The following is a 21,508-nucleotide window of genomic DNA, read 5'->3' as shown; positions in this document are numbered from 1 at the left end:
AATTCTATTTCTTCGTCAGGGTTGTGGCGGTGCTTTCGTAGCAACGCCAATCTAATTGTGTGAAAGGTATATCCAGAATGTAGGCTATACTTTTTGATGCTTCACTCAAGTCAAGGTTTTACTTTTCTTAAGTTTTTAATTTCTACAGATGGACATTGTTGAAAAAGAAAAAATTTGGATTCTGTTACGTAACACAGGCAACGCACCGTGTTCGAAGTAAGCTTGCTGTCAACATGCGGAGCGCTAACGCAACCCGCAGCGATTTTGGGATGTTTGCGGCAATCGCTGTTGCGCTGACCTCATTTCAGTTATTAGTGCAGCAATTGTTTTTGTTTTATGAAGTTGAGTGAAAGAAACCAAGTGTATGGTTTGTAAGCCGAGAAAGTTCTTCCTCAAGCCACCTATGTAGTAGCATTTGACACTTTGTAAATCCTTCACTTTTGCTGCTGAAACCAACCAGATTAGTTGTTTACGTCACAGTTTTTCAGTTGTTGTTATTTTGTAACAAGTAACTGACGACGTATTTAACGAAACAGGAGTTTTACAAGAAATTGTTTAATCGGCAAGTTTGTACACAGTGCAATAGTTCAGTTGTTATTTTTGCCATCAAAACAGTGTGTTGACCACACCGTTATATGGTGCAAACAGCCGTTGATCATTTAAATTTTTTTTTGATTAATAGTGAAAATAGCTTGAAATCAAAATGTATTGTCTCGTAGATTTTAAACCGCCGTGGTCGTGGTCACACGCGACCTTTTCCCATGCTTCATATGATTGAATCTCAACCCCTACAAGACCCAGGAATTGAAAGTTTGTGTTGTCAAGAAACGCTTTAAAGATGAGCAAACTATACATTTTAGTTTTCAGCATGATAATAAAATGTTTGAATTGTTCTGATTTAAGAATAAAAATGAGATGAACCTTCAAAGTTTGAAATATGTTCATGATAACTATCTAAGACGTTTAATCAATGTAGTGTATTGCCTCCGTTTTGTTTTGGTACAAAAAGTGACAATTGCCGTTCGGTTGCGAACGTGCAAGCTCGGGATATCAGCTGCACACCAAGCCGTTTTGTTTTTCTTTCAACTCCAACCGGTAAACATGACGCTTATATAAGACCGTTCGTTGAGCAAATGTTTCATTCAGCTCAATCAGGTGTTGTGCAATGTTCAGCTTTGTTTGCTAGGTGGTGTAACAAGCGCACACGACAACGCGCTGACAGTCTGCAAATCTTTTGACAACTACTGTATCGCAAAAGAACAATGAAATTAATGCCTAGTCCTCGAGTCTGGATCACAGCGAAAAGTGGTAGCCTGTGTTAAAGGAAATCGTTTTGTTACCAATTCAGTTACTGGTTTGATTGATTTACCAGACAAAAGATATTTTAATGGCGTTGCTAAAAAAAAAAAAAACTTAAGCAATCTTTTGAAGTATACTTTTAAAAGATAAACCTGCAGTTGCTCTCTACCAAAGTTGTAGTTACGGCGCCCTTGACTGACAAAAAATTCCACTCTTGACATTTTATATACAGTAGGCCTAATTTGTTAGCAATTGTGTTTCAAAACAGCTGTAACTTATAGCAATAAAATAATAGTGTGTAATTTACATGATCTCGTGCTTACTTTTTGATTGTGTTTCAGATGCTTTCAACCTACCTTTTTGTATGCGACATTAAGTGATTGTGATAATGGTGATAAACAGTGAAATGTTGAAGAGATCGAATGAGAAACACAGACATGCTTCTTATCTCTTCAAAGAGATGGGAAAGTTTCAGAAGGGAGGTATTCTGTGTGATATTACTGTCTCTGGAGAGTTACAATTAGTTCCAGCTCATAAAATCGTTCTCATGAGCGCCCGTTCGTCTGAAGGAGAACACTTGAAATCTCCAATTAGTCCAATAAGCGATGAAGGTGTTGATTTTTCTCAGCAAGATGATGTGTTTTTAGTGAATGAAGCTTACTCTTCTGGTACTGAAGATTATAGAGAAGATGCTAGTTCTGTAAAATCACCATCAGAAACTGTGGAAGAGCGATTGGGTGCTCTTAATAACCTCCGTCATCAGCACTGTTGTTGTGATGTTACCTTGATAGCAGACGATTGCAAATGTGACGCCCACAAAGTCGTGCTTGCTGCTTGCAGCGAGTATTTCCGCGCCATGTTTACGTCCAAAATGAAGGAGAATGACATGAACATTATTTATCTACGAGGCGTAGACGGCGGATTTTTCCAAAGAGTTTTGGACTTCATATATACTGGAGAACTTTTTATTGAAGACTTTGATGACTCAATAGAACTTTTGAAAGTTGCAGTGTTTTATCAAATTCAGTCTATGATTGAGCATTGCTCTCAGTACATGATGGCTAATTTGAATAGCGATGTAGTTTGTATGTTGTCCTGTTTAGGACGAGAATTGGCTCTGAAGGACTTGCTGAAAAGTTGCTGCGTTTTCATGCACGATCACTTTACTGAGTTAGATAATGCGACGTCTGGAGTTAATTTTCTTCACGCTGATGACCTCATAGCTTGTTTAACAAGCGATTACCTTGGGAGGGAATCTAATTCTCGAGCCGAACTTTCTATTTTGCGTGTTGTTTTACGCTGGCTGCTGATAAATTGCAACGCGTGTTGTGAAAAAACTCAAGAAAAAATTTTGTCAAACGTTCGCTTTTCACTTATTCCTTCAGCCGACATCATGGCGTCGTGTAGGCAAATCATCGAGGAACAGAATGCAGTTGAAGAAGCTGCAAACGTTACATCCAAGAACGATTATGGTTCAGTTTTTCGAAACCATTTGCTGGAAGCTTTGAAATACCACCAACAAATTTACAACCAGCCACTCATGCAGTCTGCCTCTACCAATCTACGCGTTTCATCCATGTCATGGATTTCCGTGGATGGAGTGACAGCACAATCTACATTGAGACTTCCTGTTGGTTCAAACAGAATTACACAACTTGAACGTCTCACGCCACCCAAAAAGAATGAGAGACCTATACGAGATCCTTTCCATAGCGTGGTAGAGATGAATGGTTTTGTCTTTGTACTTGGAGGAACAAGATCCATTGATGAAGGCTACAGGTATGTGTTGTTTGTTTTGTTTTTTTATTGGTTTTATACTGTTTTTTGTTTTTTTTTATACTAAAATCTATACTAAAAGGTTTTATACTAAAATCATAATACAATCAGGCATGATTCTGACAAATACACAATGACTAGAAAACCATGTAAGTTAATTACCTCCAATAAGGCTGGTAAAGCCAGAAGTGTAACTGTCAACAAGACAAATTGCTTTTTTGCAAAATGATTGTTATTGAATTGAGACTTTGCTTTTCTTATAATATTGCTCAAAAATAAAGCATTCTTCTTAAAACATGTAAGCTCATTTTGTGACGCATTTTTCTCGTTACAGAAAACTTTGCTCCCCACTTAATAGCTTGAAACATTTCACTTGAAACATTCCAAACTGTAAACTTTAGTTCAATAGATTTGTTTGTTCAAACTTATGTTTCCTCCCCAGCCAGCAAATCCGTGTGCTTTTACGCTGCTTCTGCGTTTGGAAACACTGGTCACTGAAACTATGCAAAAAAGCGATTGATTTATTGACTGGGTCGTAGGCGTATTGCATTTCAAGTCACCTTTATACCTCGTTCGTTTACCTTGATGGACAAACAATTTTTATAGACTCAGCATTAAAAAGGACTGAAACTAGGCCTATATCTGCTCGTTTGCGAGTTATCTCTTCTACAAACAGTCCAGTGTTCAAGTTTATTGTTTATTTTGCGTTGACAGTTTGCAGTTTATTGCAGAGGCAGAAATTTCTCGGTGACCTTTGTTAAAAAGTTTAAATCATCGATTGTTTGAATCATTGATTCTTTGTAGTTTTACTGTTATAAAACATTGGATAGGAAAAGTTAAAATGGCGTTAAGTAAATGCCGCAACCAGCAAAAGCTTTATATCCACTTTGTGAAAAGAGGTCAAACGAGGTGTTTGTGCCGGGTAGTAAAGTTATATTTGCAAACTCCATCCCCCTTTGACGTAAAACAAACAATTCAAGCAACAGTTTGCTTCACAGACACTGACAAAAGCTACCTGGAGATTGAAAGTCTTGTCATAAATGTACAAGTATACACTTATTGCAATTTAACAAGTGCTTTGTAATACACGTAGCTGACAGGGTCAAGGTGGCAAATCCCACTGTTTTTGCTTTTTCTTTGCCAACAACGTAAATGTGCGTCAGAATATTAGTCAGGAGATGCTTCCCCGTTTGTTAGTCCCACCTGGTACGACTCCCAGGTTGCGTCGATCGAGCTTATTACTACTCTATTTGTTGGTAGGGAGTAGATTTTACCCAAAATCGGTGCTTTTGACACATAATAGTACTTCAGCATCAAGCGAAAAAATTAAACCAGTGTAAAAATTGATAATTTTCGTACGGTAGTTATTTGAAAACTGAAAGTTGCATGTAGGCTTGTAACAACTTTTTCTTTTTTGCAGCCGAACTGTAATTCGCTATGACCCAAGATTGGACGTCTGCGTCAATGTAGCAAGCATGCTGGAAGAACGGGGAGATTTCGTGGCTGTTTCGTTTGGTGATTACATTTATGTTTTTGGAGGAAGAAACAGGCGTGGAGCATTGAACACAGCCGAAAGGTACGATCCGTCCACCAACACTTGGGAATATGTGGCCAGACTTCCAGAGGTAAGTTGTGTTTGTTATGATTTTTATGAAAATGTTAAAACAATACAGTAGTTGAATTAAAGCATACTTAAATGAACAAGAAACTAATGAAGATGTCTGTTGATTTTACCGTTGACACCTTGTAGTGCTTTTCAAATCAGGAGATATGATATCCTGTTCTCTGTATTGTACAGATACGGTCAGCAACTAAATCTAGTTGCAAATTATTGTTTAACGAAACAAGAGTTTGAAATATTTTTATATTGTTTGTAGCGCCTTTACATGGCAGCTGGATTGGCATGCAAAGGAAAGATCTACATAACTGGTGGATTCAATGACTATGAGACTGTCGGAACTGTTTTCTGTTTTGACCCAAAAGCTAACACATGGGAGTCTATTTTCTCTCCTATGATGGCGGAAAGAGGCTATCATGTCATGATAGAAGGACACGATGGCCGGTTGTGGATTGTCGGAGGAGTGGACAATCCATTCTCTGGAAGAAATGTCTGGGAGGTCGAAGCGTTTGACGTCGATTCGAGAATGTGGAATTTTATTGGCCAAGTTCTTCCTGTTCCTCTGTTTCTCTCCACGATTCGTCTCAACGTCCTCATCAACGACTGTGGAAGAATATGTGTTTCTGCAGCGTCCTTTCCTGAGAAGTATACGATGTTGGAGTACAATGTCGAACAGAAGATGTGGTTTGAGATGAAGACCAAACAGCCGTGTTTCGATATCAACATCAGCGCCTCCAAAACGTAGATAGAACCTGAAAGCTTCGTTTTGCAAACGAGGCCATTTTGTGAACAACCGCTGATAAGAAAGTGTCATGTTACACCAACGTCATATTATGGAAATAATACCAAGTCGAGAGGAGAGCGACGATTGCCGAGTGGGCGAGTAGGTTTCCTGAAAAGAAAATGCCTGTGTGTGCGAAACATGTACCCGTCAATGCAGCAACATTTTTTTATAAAATTGCAGCTGCACTGGAGTGTGCATTCAAGAGGGACGTCAAAGCTGCTTCGAAAACAAATCTTTGTGCAAATCTGCTGAATTACTTTGCAACAAACCAAGAACAACCGCCAATGCAAACCTTAACATATTATACCGCATCAATTTCTTAAAGAATTCCAAAGTCTTTAAATTTATGTACTATTTGCTCATTCAATTGAAAATCTGAAACAATTGGCGTGCTGCTTTCATTTGGTATATCTTATTCCAGTTAAATACCTGTGCGAAAGTCACGTGCTTGTATGATGGGTAGATAGTCTCCATAACATAACCGCTTTTCAAGTTTATCACAGGCTTAGTATGCTTTCTAACCTTGCAAAATCCGTTTCTACTTGTAGCCTACATTGTTTCCAATGCAAAATGAACGAATTTTGCTGGCTGACTTACAGCTCAGAGCTGTGATAGAAACTTTTTAAATAGTAACATTTTTAAATAGCAAGGCCTAGCAGGTCCTTTGGTCTAGCTTTGCTTATTGTGTCGTTAAACAAACGTTGAATCATTGTAAAAATGACTGATTTTGCTATCTGGGTATGAGCTGAAATAAACCGGCACTCTACATAGCGAGTAAATAAATGTTTTTATATTGATTCAACGTCCGCGAACATCGACAGCAAATCGGTGTTTAAAGTCGCAGACGTTAAATGCAAGGAATGATTTCCTAGGTGGAGTTAACCACGTTTGCAAACATCTATGTTTATGCAAAATGTTGCGTTTCAAAAAAACAATCGCTTCGAACAACCCAAAGTAACACTGAACTGAAACGTTATGCGAACCAATGTTCTTCTAGGTGCTTTCAATCACAAAATAGGCAACTTACAATATTAGCCAATACTCTACCGCTGACCCTTTGTTGGCGTTTGGTTACGCAATTCCTTAGTACAAACTAATGACAGTTACTTTACATGACGAAGCTCCTGATTAAATTCGACATACTTTTCTTTCGTGCTGCCAAAAACGTATATTGTGAGCGCAAAGCTCCAACTGATTGTATTTTTTGACGAAGTATCAAAATGTCAGATTCTTGTCATGTGCACCATGTTGTTACGTCATTGACGACATCTCAATGAGCAACTCCCCTACCCCTATTCAGTTGTTTGAATGTTTCCATTTAATGTACCGAACCTTCTATCAACTGGTCGTTAGATTTCCAGCCTTGCGATCTATGCTGCCGCTGTGTTTTATGGGAACTGCATGTGAAGGTTTTCCCATTATTAAAGTGCTTTAGTCTGTGTGGAATTGCGAACCTATCTTTGACAAGGTGAAATAATGTTGCTTGCAAAAATCTCTAGTTTGTATTTATGCATGATTGTTCTTGCGGTGTATTAGTTTTGTTTGGTGTTGTAACGTTGGCTTGACACAAAACAACGCTAAAAAAACTTACATCAAGCGTATCAGCTCAGCCAGCAAGTCAGCCTTTTTTATCTAGACTCAAACTTATGTTTGACGTTGAATCAATATAAAAAGAACTGATTTGCTGGTTAGGAGTAACCCCCTTTTCATCAGTGCATTGTGCTACTCAAGTGTGCTTCTAGTCACTGTTAAAGTTGTTGGGATCGAGTTTCTATTGTTTTAGGCTCAAAGCTGTTTTATGCCGCACATTACCTGTATGTTTTTTCATCTGTTTCGTTGCCTAAGTATTCTGTTATAGTTCCATTGTCTCCCATTTATTTTAACCGCGTCTGAAATGAAGACGGCCTACGTGCCGGCTTTGACTAGACTTTAGCACGAGACTTTAAATGACACAAGCCATACAGCTACAAGGCTTGATTTAAAAAAATCATTTTGAAACCATGTTTGTCGTGTTTTGTGTTGGAAAAGTACTCAATCTAAAAAGCTTTGTTGTATTAATTTGATGTTTGGTGTTTTAAGTTTCTTTATTTCATGAAAGATTTATTGCGCTGAAATGTTTTTGATGCATCTTCCGGCTCAAATCTATTTCGGCGTGTTTTTCGTACTGTTATTTTATAATACAAAACTTTCTTTGACCCTTTTCCTTTTTTCGCTATCGAAGGATTAAGATTGATAAAGAGTGAAATGTTTTGCAGCAATCCTCATCCAGAAACTTGTAGCTTTGCTAATAACAGCCCAACGTCAAGTTGGTATGGAATATCCGAATAAGCAAATACGCCCGTGGGTGATTAAAATGTAACTAGCTTGGAAAGGTTCGCTATGGAAACAATTTTCTCTCATGACTCATAATCAGCTGAACCTGCGGTCGCGGTGTTGACTCAGCGCTCTAATTTTAGCTCGAACCGTTGTTGATTGCCGCAAGTGGCGATTGCTGTATTCGCAATCAAAACCGCTCCAACAATGCGTTGATTGGATGTATGGCAGTGATGCACGAACGTAAGGGTAAAGCACAATAGTTCATCAGTTGTTTAAACTTTAAAGAAGATGGATAAGTGAATTGACTTTACTGAAAAGTTGAGAACAGGCATGGTTCTGCATATTAGCAGGTAATGGATAGCAAGCGATTATTATGTATCCACTTTTGTCTTGGAATAATTGGAATGAACACTTTCAATGCAAGTCGATATTCCGACTTGTCGACAGCTAAGCGGAAGTCCACCTTGAGTCAATAAATAGCTAAATTATTTGAATTTTGAGACCACAGCGTTGACTCAACGCAAGAAAAGATCAAATCATAAAAACGTAGCAATCAACTAAAACTAAGCAAGTGTAAATAGAATAGTCCACACCATGTAGGCATCGCAGTGCTTGTGAGACTGGGAATAACAGACCAATGACAGCCTTCATGTTTTGTCGCTTCGTGTCGTTTTTATTGTAATTACGTTATTACCCTTTCCATATCCCCACCGTTTGTTGCAACAAGACAGAACACATATGGCGCCATTTCCACACAGAGACAACTATGGGAGACACAATTACTATCAATCTTATTTTCCAAAAGTGATGTTTTACACAGTTACACTGATAAACTTTTGTACATTTTCTTCGGCCACAGTGTCAAAATATTTACCCACAGAAATTGCATTGCTTTCGGAAATCTTTCTTTCTGACTTATTCACTATAACCTACTTATGAATTTAGGTAAAATCCGATCTGAAATCAATCCCTGCCCTACCTGCTGCACCAGTGGGACTGGGACACTAGCCTGTCATTTACAAAGTAATTATTGAAACAAAGGCAAAGAATCTCCACTTTTTACCTTTGCAAGAATCAAGATCTTACTTCCATATCAAAGATCAAACAAATTAAGTCTACATCTTGATAGCCATAGCCCATTTGCGTTTGAGAATGTCAGCCATGTCACGGTTTATTTTTGTTCCTTTGCAATATGAAACTGCTGCCATTGTTGCGACCATTCTGAAGCATTGTTTTTGAATTATGACAGCATAGCAAGCCCATGCTCATCTTTCTACCCGGATATATACGTTTGAAACGTTTTAAATTTAAAATATATATTTTTTGTAAACACCCCAAAAGTCTCGCTTTGGCCTAACCCCTGTAGCGCACCCAGCATGGAGCTAAAGGGGCTCAAACCCGCCACTAAAAATGAAGTTTTGTATGTTCCTCATTTATACCTTTAGTTTTACTTACAGGTTAGGTATGAATACGAAACAACAATACAACAGGGCTGAGCATTATAACCACATATTTTACATATTTACAAATAGTTTTAACTTAACAGTCGAACGTTTCGGTTTAACTTAAGCCCTCGTCAGGAACCTAAAAATATTTATAAAAATGCAATGAATTTCAACTTCTTGAAGGTAAAATAACATTAGGAAAAGGCAACTACAGAAATAACTACGAAAATTTTTCACCACAAGGAACGTGATACATCAAGTAAATGTTTTTTTTTTGTCGTATCCAGGCTTACACCTGATAGTTGAAGATTTAGATTAAGTGGACGGGAAGGCAAGGAAGCCAATCTTCATGTCCACCTTCAGGCATGCCTTTAAGTGTCCTGCCCAAGACAAAAGTAACTGTTGAAGAGAATGGACGCGCCTCCAGCAAATACCGGTAATTGTTTGTTTAAATTTGAGTTAGGCTATAGCGTTTCATTAACAGCGCTTCCTGAATTTTGGTGTCAAATAGGGATTTTCCTTTGCATAAATTTTAAATGAGTCGGCAGAGAATTTTCGATCAGAGCAAAAAGAATACTTCATGATATGGTCTTTGAAGGCACTTTTCTTTAACTCCATAAAGTTCAAATGCTCTCGTACTCTCGTGGTCAAATGTCTGGTGGACATACGGATGTTCTGTATGTCAATGCCGAATCACATGGACATGTAAAACTGTATACGACATTTGAGCAGAGAGACGAAGGCGTCTGGGACTTTAGTTGAAAAAAAAAACAAAATTTGAATGTTTTGTAAGTAGGAAAAACGTCCACATCAAATTCATTGTTTACAAAATTAATGTTTTGTTTGAAACTGTTTTCGTGCTGGTTGTTGTTTTCGCACTTATTTTTGTTGGCAAACGGAAAGCTAATTCTATTTTGTCGTACATGACGAAAAAGTCTAAATCTATAGAAGATTGCAAGAGTGGACGTAGGGATGAGGATGCAGATGCTGATGGTGCTAGTAGCATGGGGTTCACTAGGCCAACATCTAATCTAATTGAGAGAACGAATCCCGATGTATCGGCAACCGGTGGGTTGTGGGCTATGAGTGCCTTTAAATATTAACCAAAGGGATGGGCATTGGTCTATTGTCACTGTCACTATTGTCGCAAATCACTCGGCTGACATTTCTGAATTAGCCCACCCCTAACTTTTTTTCTGGGCGCGCTACTGCCTAGCCCTATCATATCATTGCGTATCGAGCAACCGCAGTTACCACATTTAAACGATATGAAATTGTGTTTTCACTTGTGTTGTTTTGAGTTGATATCACGGATAAATACATCAAAACCTCATAAAAGTTGTGAGTTGCTGTTTTAGATAACTGTGCACTAATATAGAGCCACGTATGGCACAGGTAAACGTGGCACAACTCAAGACAAGGTAAAATTAGTTTCAATTTAAACAGACGCACTTTTTTTGGCACGTTAACAACTGACAACAAGGCATTGAGATAAAAAAGCTACACCATTCAGGATGCAATACTTGTCACTAGGTATTAGCCGTTTTAATACACTTCAACCGTTTACACTACAATCAACCTTCTCAGCACATGCCTGGTATTGGTTCTACAAACCGCCATGCCAAAGAATACCGTGATCTTGCCAATAGAGAGAACAAGGCTGTACTGGTGGTGGTGACGTTTGATCGTTACAGTCTTGAATGATACGTTCAACAACTCAAAGAAAAAAATTCTTAGCATGAAGACATCAATAAAATTTCATGCCTTATTTTTATATAAATTAATCGTTTGTGGCCTATGGCACATTGTAGGCTGATCTAGAAACATATATGCACCGTATAAGTTCAACATTACACACTGATACTGCATGACACACTGGTGCTGATGGCATTCGTAGACTGTTCAATTTCCACATTTGGTGCAACAGCTGAACGCTTTATTTTCCTCGCTTCGAGGACTTTTCTCCCATTTTTCCGTTTCAAATGGTAGGCTACTAAAAAAGCAGAGTTTTAATGACTTCTAATGCAGGTCCACTGAATGATGACAGCTGTATTGATGTTAAGATGTGTCGTAAAAAAGAAAAACTGCTTGTATGAGTCAGTAGCGTAGCCAGGAATTTTGAAAGGGGGGGTTTGACGACCCAGCGGCGGGGGTCTGGGAGGCCTCCCCCAAAAAATTTTGAAAAATTACTTTGAATTTGGTGCATTCTGAGAGCATTTTCAACAAAAATGTGGTTACGAATATTCCTGTAAAATTGTAATGTCTGGTGACATAGCAAAAGGATAAGATCATGTTTTCTTCGGCATTTTTCGGAAATAAAGCTAAGTCTCTATGTTTTCTTGTTGCTAATTCCTGGCTGAGATGTTTGGTATTGGCAAAACTTGCTCTTTTAATGCAATTTTGTTTAAAATTAGGCAATTGTTTTTAGACTGAAAGCATCATTCTCCATATCGTGACGTCACACGCGTGCCAAAGGGGGGTTGTAACCCCCAAACCCCCCCCCCCCCCCTTGGCTACGCCACTAGTATGAGTAATAATTCTTAAATTTATTGTCTTAGCTTTACAGTACAATCGGGCCACACAACCGATTAGCAAAGATGAGATTCATTGCTGTGTTTAACTCCGAATGTGGCAAGCAATCTCCTGATTGAACCTTGAGTCGCACCTTCATTTAGCAATAATCAATTCTAAAAAGTGGCAAAGAGGTTATTCTTCCAGAAGCTCAAGGTCCACCATCAACACCCAGAAGGTCCGGATTCGGACCGCGGTCCGCCAGTTGAGTATAGCCCTGAAAATATAATTTTTCTTTTTATCAATCGCTTTGTCTAGACTTTTTTTTGTGCATTTTTGCTGACGTTTTTTCAGGTTTACTTTTGTTTGCAAACATAAATCCGTTTCCAAGTGTTTAGCTCCAAAAATTGATTGATGAAGACGTTTTGCAAATCCTACGTTAGAAAACAGGTGTTCGCACCATAGCCGTACGAGCCAGGGGGGCAGGGGGGGCAGCCGCCCCCCCTGTTGTTTCAAAACGTCGCGAATTCGGGCAAAATCTTGAAATTATTAGGGCAAAAATTGCTATATAAAAAGCTACAAAATTGCATGAATTAAGAAAAACTATAACTTAGTAACTTTTACCTATCAAACTAAGTACAGCCTCTTATTTGCACAAGAAATGTGCCGCAAAATTGTCATTTGGCACACCCATATTGATGTATTGTATTCCATGGTGATCAAATTGTAGTACGAAATGCATTTAACCAACTGCATCATGCCAATTTGGGCAGCCACCAAAATATGTCTCTAATAGTTTTGTGAAACTGCCCAAATCAAATGGCAAAATTTGCAATATAGCTAATTTTATTAATTTTCACAAATGCATCGTGTTGATTTGGGCAGCTGAAAGCATGAAATTAGGCTATTTGATGAAACTGATTAGTCTGTTTATGCAACTGCCCAAATTAGCGTGAGGCAGTTTCCCCAAAATGAACAAATTCATTAATTTTTCCCATTTACATAACTGTATCGTTTAGATTTGGGCAACAAAAAAATATGAAAATATCTGATCATAGCTTAGTCTATTTATAAAACTGCCCAAATTGGCATGATGCAGTTGCCTCGGCATCAAAATTTACAAAGTCTTTAATTTTTTTCATAATTTATCAATAAATGCATCATCTTGATTTGGGCAACTACAAAATATGAATTTATATAAATCTGGTGAATAGCCTACTTTTATAAAACAATTCGGGTGGGGAAGTCACTGTACTTTTTCAACCATAAACGGACATAGCTAAGCAACACCACAACATTTAACAAAAACATGTTACACCTGTTAAAAGTAATGCTAAGGTGTTGCTTAGCTTTGTTTATTTACTTTTATAAAAGGTTCTGCTACTATTCGGCGAGTTCCCTATTCGGCAAGAGCCTTTTTCGGCGATTTTTTGAAAATCCAACGACGCCTTCTGCAAATCCGATGATTGAATATTGTTCAATATTCAGACATTGAATCAATGTAAATACGTACTGTTAGGCTAATTGGGTTCTTTGAATCCTACGTCATCGTCTGTATGCAAACTTAGAATACTGTATATTAGTTATTTTTGTCATCAAATTACCTAGCCTAACCATATTTTTAGAAGTAGTGCTGCCAGACCTTTTTATTTTTGTACTAAAATTCGTATCATCAAAACTACTTTAATTGATTGAACAAAGTTTATTTGAACAGAAGTACAGTAGTATGTCTGTGTTTTATTACATTTAATTATAATTTATCTATTGTTATGTAGTTTTTTCTGAATCAGCATGGTCACCCTGAGCCGGTTTCCTGCAATGTTTATTTTTCTGAGTCTTTTATGACATCACAACTGAATATTTAAGTGGCGTTGTTTATTATTTGTGGTGTGTAAAACAATATTTGTTACTCCTACTTACTATGCCAAAGTGCAGAAGCATCGAGCAATGCACAAGCAAGGTATCTTCAAAGATGAATTCAGTTGTTCTATCTTGATTAGCCTACTTTGGTAAGAAATTCTAGCTAGCTGGTGATCAGTGGCGTAGCCAGGGGGGGGGGGGGGGGTATTGCAAAGAGCGAGTTGTGCCATTACCAAACATTCAAATATCTCAGCCAGGAATTAGCAACAAGAAAACATAGAGACTTGTAGCTTTATTTCCGAAACATGCCGAAGAAAACATGATCTTATCCTTTTGCTACGCCACCGGACAGCACCCGTTTACAGGAATATTCATAACCACATTTTTGTTGAAAATACTCTCAGAATGCACCAAATTCAAAGTAATTTTTCAAAATTTTCTGGGGGAGGCCCCCCAGACCCCCCACTGCTGGGTGTCGCCATAAGCGAAACACACCGTCAAACCCCTCCCTTTCAAAATTACTGGCTACGCCACTGCTGGTGATCTTGTTATGTTAGTTTTTCACTGTTATCACACACCGCATGCATTATATTTGGGCAATTTCTACAAAAGCGTGCACATTTGGGCAAATTTACGTTCTGCCCCCCCAAAATGGTTTGGTCTCGTACGGCTATGGTTCGCACAAATAGGTCAAGTTAAAAACCGTCATTTTTCAAAGTAGCCTAGTAGCCTATTAGTTTTTCAATTGCAAGAAACTTAATTTGATCAAAACGCTTTCAATAAATATCGCTGAAGTTCATTTCCGTGTAGGTTTCTTGGTCTTCAGCTCGCAGTCTTCCATTAGAAAACAAGCATCTATTATTGTATTCGAACATCAGTTGATGCTTATTCAACGTTTTTCTGCAATGGGATAAAGGCATTTCAAACAAATATTCATGGCATTTGAAATCTTTACAACCAGCCAAAAATTTTAATTCATATTTACAGTAAGAAGGTCATTCAATTCAGTCCTTTCCGGGCAAAACAACCAGTGGAGAATTCAGAAGAGTGATAGGGGCGATTGCCTCTCCCCCCTAAAACATCAATAAAATTCTTTATTTACCTTGTTTTTGCAAGGTTGGATTAATGTAGATTGTAGACCTACACATCAGTCTGTTTCGTTGAAATCGCCTTTCCTAAGGCTACTTGCTGGATCCGCCCCTGCAAACAACTGTCTTCCACATTTTAAAATTAGCAGACCCAAACTTCTGTATTTGAGCTTGCCAAGGTCTTCAATGCGTGCTTAACCCTCTTTTGCTATTAAAAATTTTATTGGTGCAGTGTTTTTGCAGCAGCAGTGTAAAGGAGTCATTCAGGTGGGTAGAAAAAGCTACAAAAAAATAACCTATTTGTTATAAAATGGCAATGAACGCGTTTATTTCTGCGTTGTGCAACTTGTTCCTTGTTTGCATTTTCTCTACCTATTATCACATGGTCTTTTCTTTTTTGTCGTGGGCTCGTGGCATGGGCTCCGTTAGAGGGGGGGCCGCGGGGGTGATTACCCCCCACCAATTGGAGTGGGGGGTAACTAATGCAAAATTACCCCCCATTAATGCAGAGATAAAAATTTAATTTTTATATTTTTTCTACTTTTATATTTTATTTTCATTTTTTTTATTTTGTTGCACAACTTTTTAGTTGTTTGCTTGGAAACTCAGACTCGCAAGACAACGCAAATATGCAATAGAGACCTGCATAATGCTATGGAAATTGTTCAAGAGCTAAGTAGTTTGACAAATCAGTCTGGCAAGTTCAAAATCGCCCTAGGAATCCTACCATGGCTTGCACACTTTGTGCCAAACAAGATGGCTGACACGTGTACCGGCCATTTCTTCAGTGTTGTCAAACTACAAAGCCTTGCTAAACACACTTCAAAATTTCAACAATGCGAAATCATTAGGCTTTTATTCCCAATTATTGCAAGGCAACATATACTTTGCATTGCGGTTTTGCTAAGTTTTATTCAAACCACTTGAAAAGATAACTGGCCTGTTGCAGATCAAGTCTTATACCATCAGCAACATGATGGAGCTGGTTGAAAACATAAAAGTTAATTACCAGAGTCTTAGAAATGAAGAACAATTTATGCAGTTATACAAGGAATTTCAGCAGCAAGTAGATAGCTTAGGCTTAGCTAAAGTCTAAATTTCAAGAAAGCGCTGTGAGCAAAGTGCTTCCCATGACCTCGCTTCTCATTACAGAAGGCGGTTTTATGTATCTATTGACAGCATAGTGCAAGGCCTCACCCACCGCTTCAATGGCGAAGAAATTAAAACTCACCAAATGCTTGAAGTTTTAGTATCTGGCACAGTCAACGACAGTGGTGTTACAGCGTTGGAACGATATGGCTTCGACGTGAAAATTTTGGGCCAAGATTTAAGCCACTTCCATCAGAAATTTGGGCCGATCAAGTATGTGATCGATGTTCGAAACAAGTTAATAGGACTTTGGCCTATTGTTGTCAAAGAGTTTTATGCCAGTGTGGTAAAACTTGTAGAATTACTATTGGTCAATGGCCCTTCTTCTGCAGAAGCTGAAAGATCGTTTAGCTCGCTACGCCGCTTAGAAACATGGCTCCGAAGCACAATGACTGCTTCAAGACTCAATTTCATTGCCATGTGCCATGCCCATTAAGTGTATTTGGATGAGCTACGTATGGATCGCCTTCGCCTTCGTATGTCTAAATTCTATGAAATCTGAGACAAGACTTCTAACACCAAATCCGCTTTTAATTCCATTCTATACGCAACATGAATTGCTGTATATCTAGATTTCGAGTATTAAACTCTCTTCGAGTATTAAACTATGGATGAAATCTGCAAAGAATTTTTTTTCAACAATGCACAAAGATTTAAAGTCTTTGGCGACTTCTGACTGTTCTGCTTAGAATAGAAGCAGAGTGCACACAGTATTTTGTTTGAGTTGAGATGTTCGTTTATAATGTTATTTCTTTGTAGTTTTTGTGAGATTTTGGCACAAGGTATTACCTGGGTGTTATGGCATTTTTTGTTTAGTGTTATTTCTTATACGGCGCAGATGGTAGTAGGCCTTCCTGTAGTATCGATCAAGATGTCTCCTTATTTTCAGTTCTTGTAAAAGTTAATGCATTTTAGCTTCTTTTTTTTCTGAGTTGAATGTTTTAGGCCTAACCCTAGATGCTGAAACGTTTTATTTCACTGTGGATGTTATCGCACAGGTTGTCGTGCTGTATTCATGTAGCCTAATTGTAAATTAAGTTTTATAGATTATAGCTTTGACCTTATCGCTTTTGGCCTTTTAAATCTAACCTTTCAGCGTCTGAAGAGCAAAATTTGAAGGACTTGAACCAAGGAAGAATACAGAGAGGGATTTTGCGTACGTCCCCTTTTCCAGTCAAAATTGTCTCAAAACCTCAAAAAAATGTGGCAAATGTTAAAAAGCTTTTGCTCGTGATTTCAGATTCGTTGAAAGAAGTTTTCGATTTTAACTCGTGCTCAAAGGCAAAAATTTTGCGCCTTCGGCGCGAAACATGCAGCCTAAGTCGCTGTATAAGAAACTGAAGCTTTCAGTAATGCGAACGGGGTCTGGGGAGCGATATTCCAGAAGTAGCCTATATGTGATGCGATAATCCAATAAGCCCCCTGTCGATGTCAAAACGTCGTTCCCGCCCCAGCTTAAATTACCCCCCCCCCCCACTCTTAGGAAGCGTCCGGAGCCCCTGCCTCGTGGGCAATGTTGTAGTGGAGTGGTATCTCCAAAGGTTTTTTATGCTGAACAAATAAATGCTTCAGTGCACATATTCACTTCGCATAGGCCTATTGCATCTTCGTTTAGAATTTTGATGTAGTTTTCACTAAAGAGTAACAAAATTGAATTACTTATTTTTGTGTTAAAGTTGAAATGTTAAACCTTGTTCAAATTTTAGCTTACTGGTATACTTGTTCTGCAAAATTTAAACTAAACAAAGAAATGAACAAAAGTTTAAGATTGTTTGAACTTGTTAGATTCATAAAGTGTTTGATTTTGAATATGAAGGCGCTGTTTATCCAAATGACTTACAGGAAGTGAGATAAAAGTGCAGTAAACAAGAGTATTGGCCTAACTTACTATTGCAAAACTTTTTTGTATCAAACATGCCAGGTAACTGCTCTTGATAAAGTGTTGCAATTGATATTAGTTTTAAGGGTTGTGACTTCAATATTCGCCCAACAGTCATTTATCATTGAACTAATGGACAAAGTTTGTTTTGCAAGCTTACGTTAAGTATCGCTCAAGGGTGCATGCCATTAGTTGCAAACAACAACACGTAAACGTGATAATTGGCTTGTATATAGAATTTTTCCAGTTGTAAATTTTCTTGACAAAACACCAACCGCTAAACCATATCCTGCATTCCGGTGACTTTTTCGTCAAGCAAGATAATTTTCTTCCCTGAAGACATGGATGTGTTTTAAACTGTTTTGTTGCTAGCACTCAAAGTGATGTTAAAATAATTTGTTTTACGTGCTAAATAACCTACCCGGCGAAACCGCAATCAAATAATGTCGAGCTGGACGGTTGTGTTACGGTCGGTTGCAGATATAACACTAGTATAGATTACGGGCATAACGGCATAACCTCATTTCGTGGTTTTTATCACGTAATCAGTTGCACCAATAACAACAACACGTACCGTGGGCACCGAGTACGACGATTTTTTTCTTTTTAACTTTTTGTTCATCTTTCTCGAATGTTCGAGAAAGTGCGAACACAAAGACAAACGAGAGGCCACTCTATTGTTTTGGTCGTAAATATCTTTGCTCTTTTTTTGCTGACTAATTTGAAACTGATATGCTTCTGAAGTTGCAAAATCATGGGTGACATTGCGGTGCTTGTAGGTCAATTATTGGAGGATCTTCAGACAGTAGCGTATCCAGGGGGGCACTTGGTTACGTGTCCCTTAAAGCAGAATAAAATGTATTTTTTCTCAGTTTTTGCGATTTGATTCGTTCAATCCCATTGCACGGACATAGCTAACGATAGGGCATGTGTGTTCCAAGTCAGTAAGTGATTTAGAAGAAACCGAAAGAAACGTGGTCACAAACCTTCAAAACTGAAAAATACTATTTGCTAATGCACCTTGATGCAAAAATGCTAATGCTGTTTTCTTGAGTAAACAAATTCTCATGCAGCTACTTCAAATTCACTAACAGAAAAAAACTTTCCAAAGTCTTTCTCTGTTTGAACAGTTACCACTTTCCATTAACGAGCTATCGTACTCAAAACAGTGTCGAAGAATAAATGTTAGAAATGCCGGTAAATCAGATATCATTAAAAAACGGTTAGATTTATGTGGAATTCGATTTTAAAACAAGGCTTTTGAATGTAACGTCCACAAAAACCTTGCTTTAATTTGGGGATTACTTTGGCTTGTAGTTATAGCCACTGTATTACAAAGTGTGCGTTTTAAACTGCACCTTTGAAGACAAAAAAAATCGAAAACCGACTAAAAAATTGCAAATTTTTCAAAATTGTTGGGGACAAGCATGTTATCTCCTATTTTTGTCATGCCACAAAGTATTACATTGTTCATTCTACTTCCTATATCTTTGATTCGACTGAATTCTAATGTCCCCAAACTTCTTTGTAAATCCGCCAATGTTTTCAGATAGAAAGCGTGAAACATCTGTTACCAACAGTTATTCTCGAACTGGAAAAGTCTTTGAGAGGTTACTCAGGGCTGTTTTGCATGGTAAGTTATAAAGCAGTGGTTCTCAATCTCAACCTTTTATTTGACACGCCTCCATTTAGCTATGACCAGATGCTTGGTGCCCCCCTCCTAGTTTTGAACAAGTGTAACATCAAAAGCAATTCTGTTTTTGTGTAATTTTATTGAACATTTTACTTTTTACATGTTAGTGAGATACTTGAAATAGCTCCTCTGCAATTACATTTTTAATGCATGGTTCAACTCTAGAAATTGTGCAACGTTGTTAAGTCTTCAACTCTCAGTCTGTTCTTGGTCTTGCAAAAGCAATTACAGTAGAAAGTTGAGCTTCACAAAGAAATTTCGATCCGAGCACTTAGTAGACTAGTTGAATAGCCTGAATTGAAAGTGAGGCGAGTAAGTAGGCTAAATTAAAAAATTTCAATTTTCAGTTTTTTGAATTCTCACTTGGCATTGGGGTAAAACCACAAGACAAAACTCTTTTTTTTGGTTCTTCAAATATATTTGATGGATTTCCAGGTTTTCATCTATATCTGTTTGTCGTATCCAGGCTTACACCCGGTGGTTGAAGATTTAGATTAAGTGGACGGGAAGGCAAGGAAGCCAATCTTCGTGTCCACAAAAAAAATCTATATCTGAAACCTATTTCATGAATTTTGCTGTCAAGACATTTGGATGAGTTGTTGCTTGATTTGTTCACTCAAACTTATCATCCGCAGCATCTAAATTACTGAAGCTCATCGCATTTCCTTGACCAACTTGACTCTTCCAGAGGTCTTTGTTTATCAAAGTTTCAATCAACGTGTTTCTTTGGACAACCATTCGCGTGGAACACCCAAGTTTTTACGATCAGAATGCATCCGTGCTTTTACATTACACTTACACAGATGCAGTAATGTACGCGCATACAAAAAATATTGACGCCGTCAGCGTAAAGGCAAACGTTCGAAAAACCATACGCCGTATGCGTCAACGTAACTTGTAAAAAAAGTTGGCGGCGTCAGCGTCAGCGCATACACTAGCGTAAACTGATTTTGTTTGCTAGGTGCCAAACATTCACACGGTATAAACCACTCGAAACCAACAAGTTTTATTTTGAATTTCCACGAAGAAACACAAGCATCTGAAAGTGTTCATCTGACATTTTGCTGTGTTTTGGTTCCAATATGTCTTTGCCCATTGAAAACATTCTTTCAACTGCAGCGCTGGAAGGTATTGGCGTGTTGTAGCGAAAAAAATACATTAAAAAGTAGCCTATGCGTTGACGCTATGCGCTAAAAAACGCGAAAATTTACGGCGTAGCCTCAAAAAAATGTGGCCGCAAGCGTTAGCGTAAACAAAAAGTCTACGCCGTAAGTATGCGGCCTCGAATTTGCGGCGTATACGTAAATCTCTGCACAGATGATTGCAAAGAGGACTGTAAAAAGCTCCAGTTTTATGAACCCCCAGCTTTGGTAAAGTTGAGCGCTCTGATAACTAAGTTTAAGACCCCATTATTAGTATACAGGAGGCAAAGTTTTGGATTCTAAGGCTTTGTGATAAATAATGTAACAAATAATAACACTAAATGGATTTTATTCCTTTTCACATGCCGCATCATGAAGCCAGATTGCAGAGCAAATGCAACAAATAATACGTCTGCATATTATAACGATCCCAATATAACCTGCATATAATATGAACTGCAAAAAATAGTTTGCAGACATGAAAATCACTGTATAGGTCTACTACAAAAACACTAAATATCGTTGTAGAGCTTGTGCCCCCATGAGAAAGGCCTGACGCCTCTTTAGAGGAGCATGCCCTCCGGTTAAGAACCACTTAAGGCTTTGAACCACTGATGCAGGCCTTATTGCCGAGATTTGGTTTTAACGAGGTTTAGTTGTAAACCATTTTATAGGATCAGTGCCGGATTAACGGGGGAGGGGGCGGACTGGGCTGAAGCCCAGGGCCCCCAATTTTTGGGGGCCCCACCTCAAAGAAAAAAATCTATTAATTTTTTTAGTTGCACAGCTGGAGATTGCTGCTTTAATTCCTGGAGATTGCTGCTTTGATTAATAATTATTTTTTTGCAAAGTTTTGAGTAACCTGTAGGCTACTGGGTATGGTAAATGAATTTCAGGCTACAATTCGAACGTGAGGTAGCCTTACGTCACATGATGAAGCACTTGTGT

The 21,508-nt window shown here is 38.2% G+C and overlaps 1 protein-coding gene across 2 annotated transcripts; it reads left to right on the top strand.

The window, feature by feature from the left end:
• Positions 1 to 1,645: 1,645 nt before the first annotated feature.
• Positions 1,646 to 7,678, top strand: LOC145775756 (kelch-like protein 36). Of its 2 annotated transcripts, none has more exons than XM_082587118.1 (3): positions 1,646 to 3,078; positions 4,496 to 4,700; positions 4,953 to 7,678. In XM_082587118.1, exons 1-3 carry the CDS (start codon positions 1,688 to 1,690, stop codon positions 5,436 to 5,438), a joined length of 2,082 nt encoding a protein of 693 aa, XP_082443244.1. In that variant the 5' UTR covers positions 1,646 to 1,687; the 3' UTR covers positions 5,439 to 7,678. The 2 variants fall into 2 exon arrangements, with proteins under 2 accessions (XP_082443244.1, XP_082443245.1); XM_082587119.1 differs by having other exon boundaries at positions 1,646 to 3,084.
• The last annotated feature ends 13,830 nt before the right edge of the window (positions 7,679 to 21,508 follow it).

Source organism: Aplidium turbinatum, chromosome 8, assembly GCF_918807975.1.
Source record: "Aplidium turbinatum chromosome 8, kaAplTurb1.1, whole genome shotgun sequence".
NCBI lineage: Eukaryota > Metazoa > Chordata > Ascidiacea > Aplousobranchia > Polyclinidae > Aplidium > Aplidium turbinatum.
The sequence above is the reverse complement of the archived record's forward strand: the minus strand, read 5'-3'. Positions and strand labels throughout refer to the sequence as shown.